General features: G+C 53.8%; 1 protein-coding gene across 1 annotated transcript; it reads left to right on the top strand.

The window, feature by feature from the left end:
- Nucleotides 1-942: 942 nt before the first annotated feature.
- Fadd (Fas associated via death domain) lies at nt 943-8,356 on the top strand. The gene is made up of 2 exons (XM_020185397.2): nt 943-1,417; nt 4,079-8,356. Exons 1-2 carry the CDS (start codon nt 1,132-1,134, stop codon nt 4,348-4,350), a joined length of 558 nt encoding a protein of 185 aa, XP_020040986.1. The 5' UTR covers nt 943-1,131; the 3' UTR covers nt 4,351-8,356.
- The last annotated feature ends 8,136 nt before the right edge of the window (nt 8,357-16,492 follow it).

Below are 16,492 nucleotides of genomic sequence, written 5' to 3' on the forward strand. Positions count from 1 at the left end.
GCTCCCTGTGCTATGTGCTTTCTGGCATGCACATAGTTTTTACCCATTTTCTCATTTTATCGTGACTTTTCCCTCCCAGTTTAAGTGCTCTTATCAGTTGGCCCTCCCCAACATCCGCAGGCCATGGTTAAATACCTTACCTTGAAAGTGGACCACCACGGACTGTTTTTCTAACAACTTCCACTTTGTGAGACTCCTGTCGTGAGGCAACTTGAAGTGCCTTTCATGGTTGTGGATCTCAGACACCTGAGAATTTGCATGGGAAGTAGGAAGCTGTGGAGCCCCCTCACCCCAGTTCCAGTAACAAATCCTGTCTGAAAGTTAACCTAAAACAATCAGACTTCAATGTAAAGCTACAAAACGTTTAGCAGAAAATCTTTAGAATCTAGGATTAGGCAAAAAGATCTCACATTCCGTGCCATTGAACACATTTTCAACACATTTGTAAATGTCAGATTATAAAGTTTATTTTGATGGGACTGGGGTTTGAACTCAAGGCTTCACACCTGCAAAACAGACACTCTACCACTTGAGACACACCTCCAGTCCATTTTGCTCTGGTTATTTTGGAGATGTAGTCTCGTGAACTGCTTGCTTCGAACCTTGATCCTCCCGATCTCAGCCTAGGATTACAGGTGTGAGCCACCAGCTCTGGGCTTGTAATATTTATTAACATAGGTGATTTAAAGCGATGTGTCCACAGAAGGCACCAGACTGGCTGTAGCTGCCATCGCAGGCCCGCGCCAGCCCAGCACATAGTACGGCTGCACTGCGCGTTGCAAACGGGACAGCTCCGCAGAAGCACAACCCAAGGGTGCCCAAGGCCTCAGGTTTCCGCCTGAGAGATCCGCCATGCGCAAGCGCAAAACCCACGGCGGCACACGCCAACAGCCCTGGCGGAAATGACTACATGGTTTCCTCGCGAAGCGCATGCGCGAGCTCTTTCCGCATTCCCGCGAGAGTTTGAGAGAGAAGGTCGAGACGACTTTCGGTTACGGGGATTTGGGCGAGGTGCAGGCTGGTCCAGGTGGACCAGGTAGACGGGGCGGACGGGGAAACCAAGAAGTCGGGCGAGAGGCGGCGGGCCGAGGGCAGCCGGAGCCCCGAGCCTTCGCTGGCCGCGTCGGCGCCATGGACCCGTTCCTGGTGCTGCTGCACACGGTGTCTGCCGGGCTGTCGAGGGACGAGCTAACAGAGCTCAAGTTCCTGTGCCATGGGCGCGTGGGCAAGAGGAAGCTGGAGCGCGTACAGAGCGGCCTGGACCTCTTCTCCGTGCTGCTGGAGCAGAACGATCTGGAGCCCCAGCGCACAGACGTGCTGCGCGAGCTGCTCGCCTCCCTGCGGCGCCACGACCTGCTGCAGCGCCTGGACGACTTCGAGGCGGGGGCCGCGGCCAGTGCCGCGCCGAGGGAGGCAGGTGGGCGCCCGGGGCTGGGGGGATGGGGGCGCGGGCAGGCTGGGGAAGGCGGATGGGCGCCCGGGGTGGGTACAAGGAGTGGGGCCGCGCCGAAGGAGCGGCTCGTGGACACTTCGGGGAGTGGGGCCCAGGCGGGGAGGTGAGGTCATTTCCCCAGCCCTAGGTCTAGGGAACCCACCTGAAGTCTAACCTTAGAGGGGGGACACAGGTGACAGGCTCACTCTGCAGATGGGAGAACCAAAGCTCAGAAAATTTAACTCAGCCCCCAGTACTGAAAAAAAAAAAAGAAAGAAAGAAAGAAAGAAAGTGAAAGTGTTTTCTTCACCCTCCTCAGGTAAATTAGAAAACTTGCGGAAGAATAGGGCGCTAAGTCAGGGTGGAATAGTCAGTGGGCAGAGTTCAGGCGAGCCTGCGCTGCTGTCATTCCCTTCTGCCTCTTCCTGGCCACCCAGCTAATGTCCTTCCTGATGGAATAATATACCGCCACCAATCGCTCTAATCCCGGGGCTTGCATTGTGACACTCTTCTAACGCGCTTTTCGTGTTTTCGAAATAACCCTGAGGATTAGGGACGCTTGCCAGCCATCATTATTTCTTTATTTCAGACCACAGGGTGTGACTCAGGATGTTGGGTGGCTTGCCCAAATGCACAACTGATGTCCAGCAGCCAGGGTGGAACCAAGGCAGCCTGGCCACGGATCCCGTGGTACAGGCCAAAGCGTCTGTGTTAGACCTTTCAAACCGTGAAGGAGGAAGGATTTACTTAGGTTCATGCTTTCAGTCCCTGGTTAGCTGGCTCCCTTGCTTTGGGCCCATGGTGAGGCAAAGTATGGTGGAGCAAACCTGCTCACTTTGGTGGCCAGGAAGCAGAGAGTGACAGGAAGGGGCTGGGGACAAGATTATGCCCACCAAGGCCACAACCCCAGTGAAATACTTTAACCTATGAAAGTTTTCTTCATCCCATGAATCTGCCAGGGATTAACCCACAGATGAGGTCAGAGACCTCAGGGGCCAATCACCTCTCAAGGATTGGCTCCAGCAGCTGGGGACCAAGCCTTCAGCACACAAGCCTTTTGGAGGTGACAGTTCATATCCAAACCCTAACAGCATCCCAATCCAAACATCCGAAATGCTTCAAAATCCAAACTTCTTGAGCCCTGACCTGACAACATAAGTGGAAATTCCACACCATGAAACTGTTTCATCACAAAATTGTTAAAAATGTTCTATAAAGTTCCTTTGAGGTTGTGCATGTAAGGTGTATATGAAGACAGAGACTTCGTGTTTAAACTTGGGTCCCATCCTGGACATCTCCCTGAGTATACACAGATACTCGGCAATGGGTGGGGTCCTCCAGCTGTCCAGTTGCAATGATACAGTTGGTGCTGGACAGAAAAGCTGTGTTGAGGGTATTTCTTGATGGGGAGATTCCTGTAAGTTTAAAGGGCAGTCCAGGGGACATGCATAGTAACTTTAGGCTGATGTGTATTTGTAGGTACGGTTTGTTGGAGGGCAGCTAGCAAGTTGCCAGTAGAGGTGGGTGGATTGATAATGGGTGACTCCGTATTCCTCTGTGGAAGGCAAGTTAGTGTTAGCATCATGATCAAGGGGGACTCTGGGACCAGCTTGTCAGGATTTTAAATCCTGGCTCCACCATTTTCTAGCTGTATTGTCAGTTGTTTTCCATGCAGCCCCTCATCCTGCCTTCCTCCTCTCTCCCTCTGCACTCCAGAAGCAGCCTCCTGTGCGCTCTGCAGTGCTCAGCTCACTGGTCTCGGGCATGGCTGAAGAACAGTGGCCAGGGACCAAAGCCTGGAGGCTGGTCAGGGCAACTTCCACAATGAAAACTGGGTTGTGCTGAGTATCTTGGGGCTGCTACAAAGAGATTTTTACAAAGCTGGTGGCTCAAAACATTAAAAATGTATTCTGGGTTGTGGCTGTGGCCCAGTGGTAGAACACTGTCTAGCAAGCCCAATAACCTCAGTTCAAGCCCTAGTACGACCCAAAAGATAAAATAAAAATTTATTCTGGCACAGTATAGAAGCCAGAAATCTTATGAAGCAAGTATCAACAGGGCCACGCTCCCTCTGAAGGCCTAGGGACCAGGGCTGCCTTGCTTCTTCCCATTCCTGGTGGCTCCAGGCATTCCTTGGCTTGTGGCTGCATCAGTCTCTGCCTTCATTGTCACATGGCTCCTCTGTGAGTCTTACTAGGACTCTGTTCTTTCAGGGCCCACCCTGATAATCCAGGGTGACCTCCTGTCAGGATCCTCACATCTGCAAACATTCTTTTTCCAGATAAATTAGCATTCAGAGTTTCAGGGATTTGAAAGCCTAGCTTTGGAGGGCCCCATCCAGTCTGCTGTGAGAGCAACTCTGTTTTCTTCCCTCTCAGCTGCCCAGCCCCTGCCTTAGTTTCCCTTGTAGACAGGTAGCTCGCTATGACCCATGGGAACTGACTGGGGCAGAATTGGTGGCCTCTCTGGCTTTCTAGGACAGCCCCTGGGCTACTGGGTGACTTCGGGCCCCCACACAGGATCCCACATGTGGCAAGTCTGCCTGCCCAGCATTCCTGTCAACACTGAGCAGCCTGTGGGGGTGGGGGTGTCCTGTCTCCTAAGAGCTTCCCAAATCCCTAATAAGTCTTGTTCTTTCCCTCCCAGACCTGCGTGTGGCATTTGACATTGTATGTGACAATGTGGGGAGAGACTGGAAAAGACTGGCCCGGCAGCTGAAGGTTTCAGACACCAAGATCGATGGGATCGAGGAGAGGCATCCCCGCAACCTGAGTGAGCGAGTGAGGGAGTCACTTCGAGTCTGGAAGAACGCAGAGAGGGAGAACGCCACAGTGACCCGCCTGGTGGAGGCGCTCAGGGCCTGCCGGATGAACCTGGTGGCCGACCTTGTGGAGGAGGAGCAGGCCCAGGAGTCCTAAAACGAGAGGGGGGCTGTGTCCCCAGTGTCATGGAACTACAGTGTATCCACCTCGGAAGAATCCTGACAAGCCTGCTGTGACTCTCGTGGGACTGTGTAGACTTGGTTCTTTCCACCAAGGGCAGCCAGGTGTCGCCTGAACCCAGTACTGTGACGACACGACCGGGAGCCCTGCAGATAGCCTGCTGTCTCGACTGCGGACAAAGCTGTGTGCACTGAGCACCTGTGCCGGCCATGTAGGACTTTCCCACTTCCCTCCATTGCCCGGAGTTCCATTAAGAGAGCACCAGCAGCAGAAGCTGAAGCCACCATGGGCACATAAGGCACCTGTGCAAATCACTGATGCTACTGTCATTCTGCAGGGGCAGAGAGCTGTACGGAGGGACCAGAGCTGGAGGGTGTCAGGCAGGAACAGCATGCTCCTACATATCCAGAGTCCACACAGCTGGCCAAGAGGATGTTGGTCCCCTTTTGTCCTCTTTCCTCTGAGGCCATCAGGATCTGACACCAGAATCAGGGTTGGCTACCTGATCTAGGAGTCAGGGCACCATGCAAGCGGTGTCCCTGAAGCTCACAAAGCAGGGACAGCAGTGGCTGTGGAGGTGGGGGGATGACACCAGGACCTTAAGTGCTCACAGTGGCTGTGTAGTCTGCATGTCAGTGTCTTGGGAAGACTCTGATCCCTGTAATTCTACAGTTGCTCTTCTGTATCAAAATCCCACTGACATCAGAGCTGGCAGAGGCAGACCCTGTACTCACAGGAAGCCCTCCTGCTTTCAGGTGGTCCCTTAAGTGCCTCTAGCCTGGAAGCCTCCGTGTCACAAAACTTTCCGTTCCTATGGAGGATTCATTTCCAACATCCTCAGGAGTTCCAATGAAGTCGACCTCATTGTTCCTTGCAGCTCACCTGGGTGCTAATCTGTGAATAGGGTGGTGAGCTTTCCTCATGGTGCACTCCCCTAAGCTATAGACGGCACCTTGCCACCCAGCAACTGCCTGTCCTAACAGGCATGAGAACCAAAGCCAAGCCAAGGTTCTTTTTCCCAGCTGTATAGCTGTGGCCTTGGGAAAACCACAAGTGCCACACTGTGTCACCTTGGGATGCTGAGATCTTAACCAGCAGGATCCCAGGGAGCACTGATCCACTAAGCAATGGATATGGTCCTGAGCCCCACCCACCTCCACAACTTTCCATGTCTCTTCCTTTATGGGGAGGAGCAGGTTTTGGAGCAACCCTGGCTCCCTCCCAGTCCTTTCCACCCACCCTGTGTCTCCACCCAGGACAAGGTGTGGAGATGAGTTCCCAGACTCATTGTCCTCACTGCTGTCCACCCCTGACAGGGAGAAAGTGGGCCAGCCCCTGGCAGCCAAGCCAAAGAGCATGGTGACATGGGATGAGCTTGCACAGTGTCTCCTGAAATGTGGCACTCAAGACACATCCATTCACCCAGTGACCATCACTGGCACTGAGGTGCTGAGGTCACAACTGGGGACAGCAGCCCACCTTCAGAAAGCTCAGAATTTTCTGAGATTCCAAAAACAAGGAAACAATGACTAGAAGAAGCATAAACTAGCTGGGCATAGGGGCGCATGCCTGTAAACCCAGCCTTGGGAGGCTGAGGCAGGAGGGTCAGCCTGGGCTATGTAGTAAGACCCTGTCTCACAAAGACCCTAAAGGCCAGAGGCTGGCGTGTGTGTGGTGATTCTTCCTGGCCAGAATGGATGATAAGACTTACACTTTCTTTGTTTTCTACATTTTCTATGATAAGGTTTTTATTTCAAAACAACTGGCCCACGAATGGAGCCGTGGTCCCACATTCCCTGTGCTGTAGGGAATGTGGGTGGGGAGCAGTGGAGCATGGGTACTTAAAGCAAGCCAGGTTCATATCTTGGCTCTGCCCTTGGTGGCCCTGGCACCCTGGAGGGACCATGGGTGAATATCGATTACGTACTGTAGTCTGGACCCTGCTGTGTGGGCATCTTGAAGAGAGCAGCAGGATTTCACCCGTGACGGGTCAGCCCAGAGTTCTCCCTCACGTCTGCTCAGAGTGTGGGAGCCCAGCGCTCAGCCTGTGGCCCTGGTGTACCCTTTCATGCTCCTGTCTGACCAGGTGCACAGCCGCTGGAGGGTGCCAGGAGGGTCCCCACCAGGATAGGAACCTTGGCTTCAAGGGGTAGGCGACCGATCTTCTGATCACTGTCTAATCAGCACCATGATCTTTGGAGCAGGTTTAATTACACCCCATGCTGGAGGGGGAGAGTACTCCAGGGGTCAACAGGCTTTCTTGTAGGACATTACCAAAAGAGACGGGTCCACACTCCTCTTTGTGCTCCTGTAGGCTGTGCTTCCTGGAGCAGGTACCCTATTCTGGGGTTCACTTGACAGCTGGAGTTAGAGCCACACCCTGCTCCACGCCCAAGTCTCCATTCCCAGCAGAGCCCCAGGAGCGACAAGTGAGTGCTCTGCCCTGCTCCACCTCTGGGTGCTGCCACCTCTCCCGACCATCCTCTCCTCTCCATGAACTTGTCTCTGCTCTCCTGGTCCTTTCACACTCCACACCAGCCTGGCCCCACCTATGCCCCTCATCCCACTCACCAGGACCCAGGGCCTCCCTTAGCCCTCCCTAACCATGTCCCCAGTGTGAGCCTGGGACACCCTCTCCAACCCACATCTTTACCTGGGCCCCACCCTGCCCTACTGTCAGTGAACCAGCACACCGTCACTGAGCTGCACCCTGGCCTTCTGAGTTCCTGTGGCTGCTGTATCAAACTGACTGGCTTAAGCAACACTTAAAAGTTCTCAAGACAAATCCAAAACTGGGTCCCCAGGGGTAAGGTCAGGTGAACGGGCTGGTTCCTTCTGGAAGGCCTGGAGAATGGTCCTTGCCTTTGACAGCTTCTAGAGGCAACCTGCATTCTGTAACTTGGGCCCCTTTCTCCATCTTCAGGCTAACAACTTAGATAACCAGCCTCTGATTCTTTGCCACAAGAGCTCTTGGGAAGTCCAGGATTCAGCCCCAGGCGCAGAACTTCTGCCACGTCAGGGAACACTCAGAGATCTGGAGATGAGGATGTGGGTACCAAGCCTCAAACTCGACATTTCCCCACACAAACTTCTGCCCTGGGGCTCCCTTCCCCACAAAGCACCAGGTCCTGGACCCTGTGCCTCATCAGCATCTCCTATCCCCCTCCTCTGACCTTTGCCACTGCCCTCCTGCCCAGCAGGGCCTCACCGTTCTTCCTGGACTAGAGTGTAAGTGACCTTCAGGCTTCTGTCCCCTCTGCTCATCCCACCCCCACCAGCAGCCAGAACCGCAGGACCCATCTCTGTTCTTAAAAGGCAGGGCTCTTCATACTTTTAGTTTCTTATTTTGACCTCTATGATAACTATTCTGAGTCATCTAGCTGACTTTTCTGACCACGTGGTCCCTGTGGCCTGAGTTTGGAAACAGATGGGTGAACGTGACTAGGGCCAGTCCCCCGCAGCTGCTGGCACAGAGGCAGGCCTCATCCTGTATGGGAAATATGCGACAGAAAGCTATTTCCATCAAAGAAAGCCTGGAGCTCTCGAGTCGTTTCAAAGCTGAGACTGGGACGGACACAAGCATCATCAAAGGTCAGAGGCTGGTTCAGGCAGTACTGGGTCTTCACTGAGCCAAGTGACGTGGGGATGAAGTTTTTACGGTGTGTCTGGAATAGATCTTGGTAGGCAATTTGAGTCAGGCACATGGCGACACAAGGCCCCCAGACTCCAAACCACCAATGACAGTGGGTTGATCCAAGGCCACAGTTCTGTGTCATCAAGAGGGCCCCATGCATATTTCGGGGTGGGGCGAGGGGGCTCCTGCGTGGTATGGAAACTGCCTTAGAGCTGCATGGTGGTGACAGTCCCACAGTGGTGTGAGTGTGCGTAACACCCCTGAACGCACTACACGGTGATTACGGGTACGTGTGTGTATTTTACCACAATTGAGACCCATCCCTCACAATAAAGCTAGTGCATTTAATGATCTGTGTATTGGTTGGTGATTTTTAGTTTAGAGGCTGGAAGCACAAGCTTCCATCCAGCTCTGTTGGAACTGAAGGGTTAAACACCTGCTCACCTCTGGAAGCCAGAGCCAGTTCCCTTCGTTCCAGAGGGGTTTGTGGCTGGAGGAAGCAGCTACACAGTCCCCTGGAGATGCGGCCCCAGACCACAGCGTCATCACGAACTGGACAACATGCACAGCCCGTGCAAGAGCCCAGCCCTGGGCCACTCTCCCCCTGCTACAGGACTCTGCTCAGGCTGCGCCTCCCCAAGGCTCCCTGTCTTCCCCTCACCCCCGCCCGGCTCCTGGGTCCTAAGGCCCAGCTCAGGTGCCCTTCTGGTGGCAGCTCTGCTTTCCCACCCACCCCTGCAGTCAGCCTCTCAGGTCCCTGAGGGCTGCTCCGGGCCCTTTCCTGCAGCTTCTGAGAAAAGGCTTACTCTGCTGAGTGAAGAATGAATAACCAGTAACAATAAAATGCTCGTGTGTCCCTTACACCTGCTTCCAGCTAAAAGGACCAGGCTAGAGGTGAGTGGGGCCAGGTGGGCCTCCCTGACCACGTGTGATGCCTCTACGCCCCTGGCCCGACCCTGGCTCAGGCACCACAGTGACCCAGACCCAGGCTCTGTCCTTCAAGCTGTCCAGACCTGGTAAGGCACAGCCTGGACACCAGGAAGGAACTCCCTCCTAAATCACCACAGGCCACCATCAGGATCCCATTCCCCAGGCAGGGTCCATGCCTGTGTGTGTGTGGACCTCTGCACTCCAGGTGTTCTGAGCCATGTGCTACATTCATTCATTCCATAGGGTTTGGCAAAGGGCTCAGATCTTGCACTGCCCCCACCCAGCTCCCCACCCTCCAGCCTGGGACCATTCCTCTGTCCCTTCTCAGCCTCAGTTTCTCACCTGCTGTGAAGCGTGAGATGTGGGAAGGATGGGTGACAGGCCGAGGAATATCTTATCACCTGAGGGTCTGCGTGGTGGAGTTTCTCACACCAGCTTGGCTGAGTGCAAAACCATAGGTTCATAGCTTCCTCCCCAGGGGCCTATGGAGGCCTCAAATGATGCCCAGGTAGCTCAGGGGCAGCCGACTGACAAACTGTGAAGGTTACAGAGGGACAATGGAGAGGGGACTCTCTTGTCATCTGGGCCCGGTGATGTCCACAGCTCAGACCATAAACCAAAGGCTGCTGGAAACACAAAGACATGAAACTTTACCTCGCTTTTCTCAACACTGACCAAAAATTGAATACCCCAAAACAAAAGATGGTAGGGGGGATCCAGCGCAGACAAGAGATGCCACTCCAATAGAGAGTGAGCAACCCGATGAAGGGGCATTGCATGGCCAGATGCTGGCCTCAGGCCCACTGCCCGGGTCTGGCCCCGCCCTGTTGTGTGCCCTTGGACAAGTTGACTTACCTTCACAATGAGATTGCAAGCCTGCCCAGAAGAGGTGCCAATGAGGGCTCTGTGGCTTGCTTGTGCAGAGCAGGGTAAGAGCACCAGGAAGACGCGGGACCCACGATGTTCCTAGTGTGTCTTATAACCACACTCCCTGTCACGACCACAAGCGAGCCTTCCTTTCTGTATTGTATGAGCTCCTTTTGAGGTGAGTTTTCTGGTACTAACCATGAAAGGCACCATAGTGAGACATGGGGGAATTTGGAATATGGGAAGATGCTGTTTCGAGAAATTCAATAAATGGGAAAATTTGTTGCATTGTTACTGACTTCTGCTGAAATACCTTCCAGATAGATACAAGGTATAAGTGCAAATGAGAAAAGAAGCCAAAACTCAGGAGAATTTCCTGATAATTTTGAAGAGGAAGAAGAGGTCATGAAATAAAACCTGACGGAGCCTTGAACACCAAAAGTGCTGGGGGTGAGGCTCAAACAGCACCTGCCTAGCAAGCTCAAAGCCCTAGGTTCAAATCCCAGTACAGAAGGAAAAAAAGAAGAAGAAAGAAAGAAGCCAGGTGCTTGCTGGTGGCTTACACCTGTAATCCTAAACTACTCAGGAGGCAGAGATGGGAGGACGGTAGTTTGAGGCCAGCCCTGAGTAAACAGTTCATGAGACCCAATCTTGAAAATATCCAACACAAAACAGGGCTGGCGGAATAGCTGAAGCAGTAAGAGTGCCTGCCTAGCAAATGTGAGGCCCCAAGTTCAAACCCAAGTGCCGCCAAAAAACAAAGAAAAAACTAAAAAAAAAAAAGCTGTGAATTGTGGCTCATTCCTGTAATCCCAGCTACTTGGGAGGCAGAGACGGAAGGATCAAGGTTTGAGGCCAGCCTGGGCAAAGGTTAGTGAGACCTTATGTGGAAAAATAAACTGAAAGCAAAATGGCTGGGAGCGTGGCTCAAGTGGTAGAGCACTTGCCTCGCACACATGAGGCCCTAAATTCAATCCCCAATTGTGAAAAAAAACCCTAAAGATGTCTACTTATTGAAAAGCTATTATGAACCAGCTTAGAAGACAGTTGACCAGTTGTGAAATACTTGCATACCCATTTCTTTTTTTTTGGCAGCACTGGGGTTTGAACTCAGGATCTCACACTTGCTATGCAGGTGCCTTACACCCTTGAGTCACTCCGCCAGCCCTTCTTTGTATTGGGTTTTTTCAAGACAGCATCTCGTGAACTATTTGCCCAGGTTGGCTTCGGTCTGTGATCCTCCTGATCTCTGCCTCCTGAGTGGCTGGGATTACAGGCGTGAGCCACCGGCACCTGGCTTTGCCTGTCTGTTTTACAGTGAAGTAGAAGCATAGGTTAAACAGCTTGCCCACGCCATCCGGTCACTCACTTGTGATTCAGGAAGTGTTCACCGAGTACCTGTTAGGTGCCAGGACTGGACACCTGAGGAGGGCAAGACAGACCCTGTCCCTGCCTTTGTGTAGTTTCCATTCTGGCAAGAGAGACAGACAGAAATCTGATAAGCACAGAGACAGACGTGTGGAGAGGCCATACACAGGCCACATGGGTCCTTGTCACAGCCAGCAGAGCCAGCATCTCTATAGGAGGGCATTGTGCGAAGAGGACAAGAGCGGGGAAGTTGGCTGGCAGGGCAGTGGGAAACACCTCCCAGTCAGAGCCTGGACCCTGGAGGGGGATCCAGGACACACTGAGGGCCCTGGGGGCGGGGCTGGGGAACAAGGCTGAGGCTGTCACAGTGTCGCTCCAAGCAGAGGCTCACAGCTTGGACTAAGATTCAGGAGGGGTCACCCTTCCTTGGGGACGTTCTTCTCCCAGCCAGCAACAGAGATACCCACCTCTGGGAAGGCATGGTAGAGGGACATGGTGGCTTTTGGTATCAGCAGCCACTCAGGGTCTGCTTTGGGTTCACCACCCCCCCAGCAGCTCCCAGTGACTGTCCTGCTGAGAGCCACAGGCCGCCCGCTCTGCCCACTGCCTTGGTCCTCCTGATTGGTCTTGGTTTTCCCTGCAGCTGGCACTGGTCACTATCTGGCTTGGTCCTCAGAGGCAGGGGAGGGCATGAAAGAGTCCCTGCGGGGAGACAAGGCCTACATCAGTCAAGGATGCTTAGTGACAAGAGACCAGGAGAGCAGGGTGGAGGCAGCTGGAATGGCACAGCAGGGAAGATGAAGGCAGGAGAGATTTGGTAATGTGGAGGGGGGGAGCAGAGTTGGGATGTGAGCATGTGAGGCAGGGTGCCATCGTGGAGGGTCCCTGAACACTGCCTGGTGGCCTAGCTGAATTTACCCCATCCTAATCCTTTCGTCATTAAGGATGGGGTACCCAAAGGCCAGAAGTGGGGAAAGCCAAAACTGCTGGCCACCAGAGTGACCCCAGACCACCTCTACTGTCATTATAATCCCTCACAAGCTAAATGACACACCCAGAGCCATGACAGCTGACAAGCGCCAAGATGTGATCAGAAAGAACCCTGAGAGCAGAGAAGAGAAGAGGCGGGGCCTAAATTCCCAGAAGTCTCCGCCCACTCCCACAAAGGGCATGAATGCCCCGCCCCTTCATTAGCGTGCCCCGCCCCTTCATTAGCGTGCCCCGCCCCCTCGTTTCCTTGCTCTCCATCTACCTACCGTCTCCCATCCCATGGCTGGGGAAGTTTTCTTTCCGACCTGTAAAGCTCTTGGCCAGAAGAAAAGGTCCTTTGCTGCTGTCTCCCCTCGCTCTTGTCATTGGTTCCACAATTTCCAGAGGGAAACAGTGTGAGGACAAAACTGCGGGGGGGGGGGGGGGGGGTGCTTGTCCCCAGGTAGAGAAAGGGACGTGGAGGCTGCGACAGGGTGGGGAAGAGCCCTGAGGCTGGGCTGTGAGGCACCTGAGGCTCAGGGGGAGTGGGAGAGGTGGCACCTCGGCATGGGGACAGTTCTGTGGGTGTGGGTGTGAGCTGGACGGGGAGAACAGTGGGCAGGGGCCAGGCCCCAGGGAGGATGCAGGGCCTATAGGACGTGGGTAGAATTGAGGGACCTAGGCATCAAAGGCAGGACAGTGACAGCACACAAATCCAACCTACACCCCACTCTGTTCTGCCCCCAACACGCGCGCACCCTGTAATTCGAGATGGATGTCACTATGTGGCCCTGGCTGGTCCCGAACTCCTGGACTCAAAGGGTCCTCCTGCCTCAGCCGCCTAAGCTGCTGGGACCACAGGCGCCTGCTTCACTCACACCCTTGGGGTGGAAGAACCTTCTGGAAATGTGTTCAAACTGCCGTCACCCAGTCATTCAGAGTCTGATTCAGACCTGGGTGGAGCCCAGGGGCCAAGCCCATGTCACCGCCACTGTAAGCAGTGTCCGTTGTCCTCAGACATGACTATTTCTTCATCACTGGCCTGGCTCTGTGTCACCGTCGGGACAGGCTGGGGTCACATAGCTCATCTTTGATCTCAGGCTGCAGACAGAGGTGCCCAAGGCCACCAGGATGTCCTGACTCCTCCAGTGGTCACACTGAGGTCACATTGAGTCTCAGGCTCCAGATGACAACACCCAGCACAGCCCAGAGGGCACAGGTAAACTGAGTGCCTGGGAGCACGGAGCCCTGGACTGTAAACCTGCATGACATAAACCACGTGGGAGCCAAGTGGCAGGTTGGGTGTTTTGTTTTGTTTTGTTTTGTTTTGTCTTTAGATTAATCTGCCGTCCAGCCTGTTCAACACACTGGCACGGTTCCCGGCTGCTTCCGGTCCCATCCCAGGATCACACGGCCACAGAGCTCATGGTCTCCTCCAAGGGTCCGTGAGCTCACCTGTGTGTTCCTGACACAGGTACAGGACCTCATGGCTGGCTTTCCAAGTCTTCACTTTTTTGGGGGAGTGGAGACAGAAGGGGGTTGAGACAGGTCTCAAAGTAGCCCAGGCTGGCCTGGAACTCAGGATCCTCCTGCCTCTGCCTCCTGAGTGCTGGGATTACAGGTGTGCACCGCCATGCCCTGCTCCATGTCCTGAAGTGAGGGTCATGGCCCCACTGGGCAGAGGGATCCAACCTTTGCATATTAAGCATTTTCCTTCTTCTGTTTACTGGTATTAAGCCCACCAACCTGCCATCCAGTGAGCACAACGGAGGTGCTCTGTCTTCCGTGTCCTGCTGTTCTGAGACCAGGCAAAGGCAGGTCGGCAGAGCAAAGCAGCCCGTGGGCATCAGTGGGCAGCTGGAGTTGTTGCTGTGTGGACAGCAACTGCTGCAGTCACTAGGAGGAAGTGAGCACTGGGATGAATAAAACATGGTTCCTGATCCTAGGAACGTCCAGGTCCAGCAGGATAAACAGAAGTGATCACAATGAAAAACCAGTCCTGAGAGCCATGGGCACAAGGCGGAGCTCCTGATTCCAGGACACCAAGCTGCCTTTTCATAGAGGGCGCCATTAGAGTGGGGTTTTATAGGAAAAGCAGGAGTTCTCCGCTGGGCGTCGGTGGCTCACACCTGTAATCCCAGCTCCTCGGGAGATAGAGATCAGGAGGACGGTGGTTTGAAGCCAGACTGGGAAAAAAGTTAGTGAGACAGCATCTCAGCAGAAAAGCTGAGAATGGTGACATGTGCGTGTCATCCCAGCTGCACCAGAAATGTGAGCTGGAGAATCTCAGTGCTGGCTGGCAAACACACAAGACTCTTCAGTTGTCAAAAATAACTAAAGCAAAAAGGGGTAGGGGCGTGACACAAGTGGTAGACTTCCTGCCTAGCAAGAGTGAGGCCCCGAAACCCCAGTATCTCCAGAACGAGGAGAGAGAAGGAAACACTGCTGGGCCTGGTGGTGCACACCTGTAATCTCAGCACTCAGGACTCTGAGGAAGGAGGATCTTGAGTTCAAGGCCAACCTGGGCTATATAATAGCGAGACCCTGTCTCAAAAAAAGAAAATGAGAAAACGTGACAACTAAGTTCCTGAAGGCTGTACCCCCAACTTTGCGTCTGGTCTGCGAGGATTTGTACCAAGGCAGCTTCTCAGGACAGCGTGATGTGCTCACTGTGCTCTGGGTTAGTTTTTCTCAAAGTCCTTTGCAGGTGAGCACCTCGTTCCTCTCCTACCACCTGCAGCCGTGATGCGGGCAGGGCGCTTCTCCCTTGGACAGGTAAGGAGAGGAAGGTCTGGGCTTTGCTGATCCTGTGGGGTCCCCAGGGAAGTGGGGATGAGGGTCAGAGTCCAGGTCTTCTGGAAGTTTTGCCAGCTGGACCAAGCAGTTTGAACCACAGAACCTTCTAGTTCCCAGAGAGACACAACAGACCCAGAGGGTAGCACAAGCTGGGAAAGGGTCAAAGTCCCCTAGGCCCCTGTCACGGGCAGATTCCTGTCCCTGCCTGGACTCCCTTGGAGGACTGCCCACTGGTATTCCAGGAGGGTGAAGAGACCAAGCTTGGCAGGACAAAGTGTCCTGAATCCTAGACGGCGTGTGTGAGCTCCAAAAGCACTCAGCAAAAGCCTTTGCCAATACTGGAACCCAACTTCCAAGGGACTCCCACCCAGGTGAGTCGGGGTGGGGCCCAGAGCCTACTTCCAGGCCCACACCTGTTTATTTTGGGAAAATCAAACCCTCCCCACCACGAACTGACCTGAGGGAGGGAGGATGGTGTTCTTCCCTGAGACTTTTTGCTGGAGAATATTTGGGTACAGGGCCAGGGAGACCCTTCCATCTGTCTACCCACCTAATCATCCACTCATCCATCCATCAATCCACCATCCATCCGTCCACCCTTCCATTCATCCACTCATCCATCCACCCAACCACTCATCCACTCATCCATCCACCATCCATCCATCCATCTACTCATCCATCCATCCATCCACCATCCATCCATCCATCTACTCATCCATCCATCCATCCACCCACTCATCCATCCATCCATCCACCCACTCATCCACCCATCCATCCATCCATCCATCCATCCATCCACCCATCCATCCATCCATCCACCCATCCATCCATCCACCCACCCATCCATCCACCCATCCATCCATCCACCCACCCATCCATCCATCCATATCAATCCATCATCCACCCACCCACCCATCTCCCCTTCCATCCACCCACTATTCATCCACTATCCATCCACCCATCCATCCACCCATCCATGCATCCATCCACCTATCCATCCATCCATCCACCATCCATCCATCCATCCACCCACTCATCCATCCATCCATCTACTCATCCATCCACCCATCCACCCACTCATCCATCCATCCATCCACCATCCATCCATCCATCTACTCATCCATCCATCCATCCATCCACCCATCCATCCACTCATCCATCCATCCATCTACTCACTCATCCATCCATCCATCCACCATCCATCCATCCATCTACTCATCCATCCATCCATCCATCCATCCATCCACCCACCCATCCATCCATCCATCCACCCACCCATCCATCCATCCATATCAATCCATCATCCACCCACCCACCCATCTCCCCTTCCATCCACCCACTATTCATCCACTATCCATCCACTCATCCATCTACCCATCCATCCATCCATCCACCTATCCACCTAAACATCCACCCATCCACCCATCCATTCACCCACCCACCCACCCACCCACCTGTCCATTTATTCATTCCTTCACCCTGCATCAGGACACAGATCTGGGAGCCATGGATTTTGTCTGAACCTGCTGTGTGTCTGCCCCCAACAGTCACCCA

The sequence above is a fragment of the Castor canadensis genome, chromosome 1 (genome assembly GCF_047511655.1).
Source record: "Castor canadensis chromosome 1, mCasCan1.hap1v2, whole genome shotgun sequence".
In the NCBI taxonomy this organism is placed as follows: domain Eukaryota; kingdom Metazoa; phylum Chordata; class Mammalia; order Rodentia; family Castoridae; genus Castor; species Castor canadensis.

Bases quoted from the DNA above. Each gene is read 5' to 3' on its own strand.
- Fadd (XM_020185397.2), top strand. From the start codon at position 1,132: ATGGACCCGTTCCTGGTGCTGCTGCACACGGTGTCTGCCGGGCTGTCG. The intron at 1,418-4,078 runs GTGGGCGCCCGG...TTTCCCTCCCAG, and splicing joins TGCCGCGCCGAGGGAGGCAG to ACCTGCGTGTGGCATTTGAC.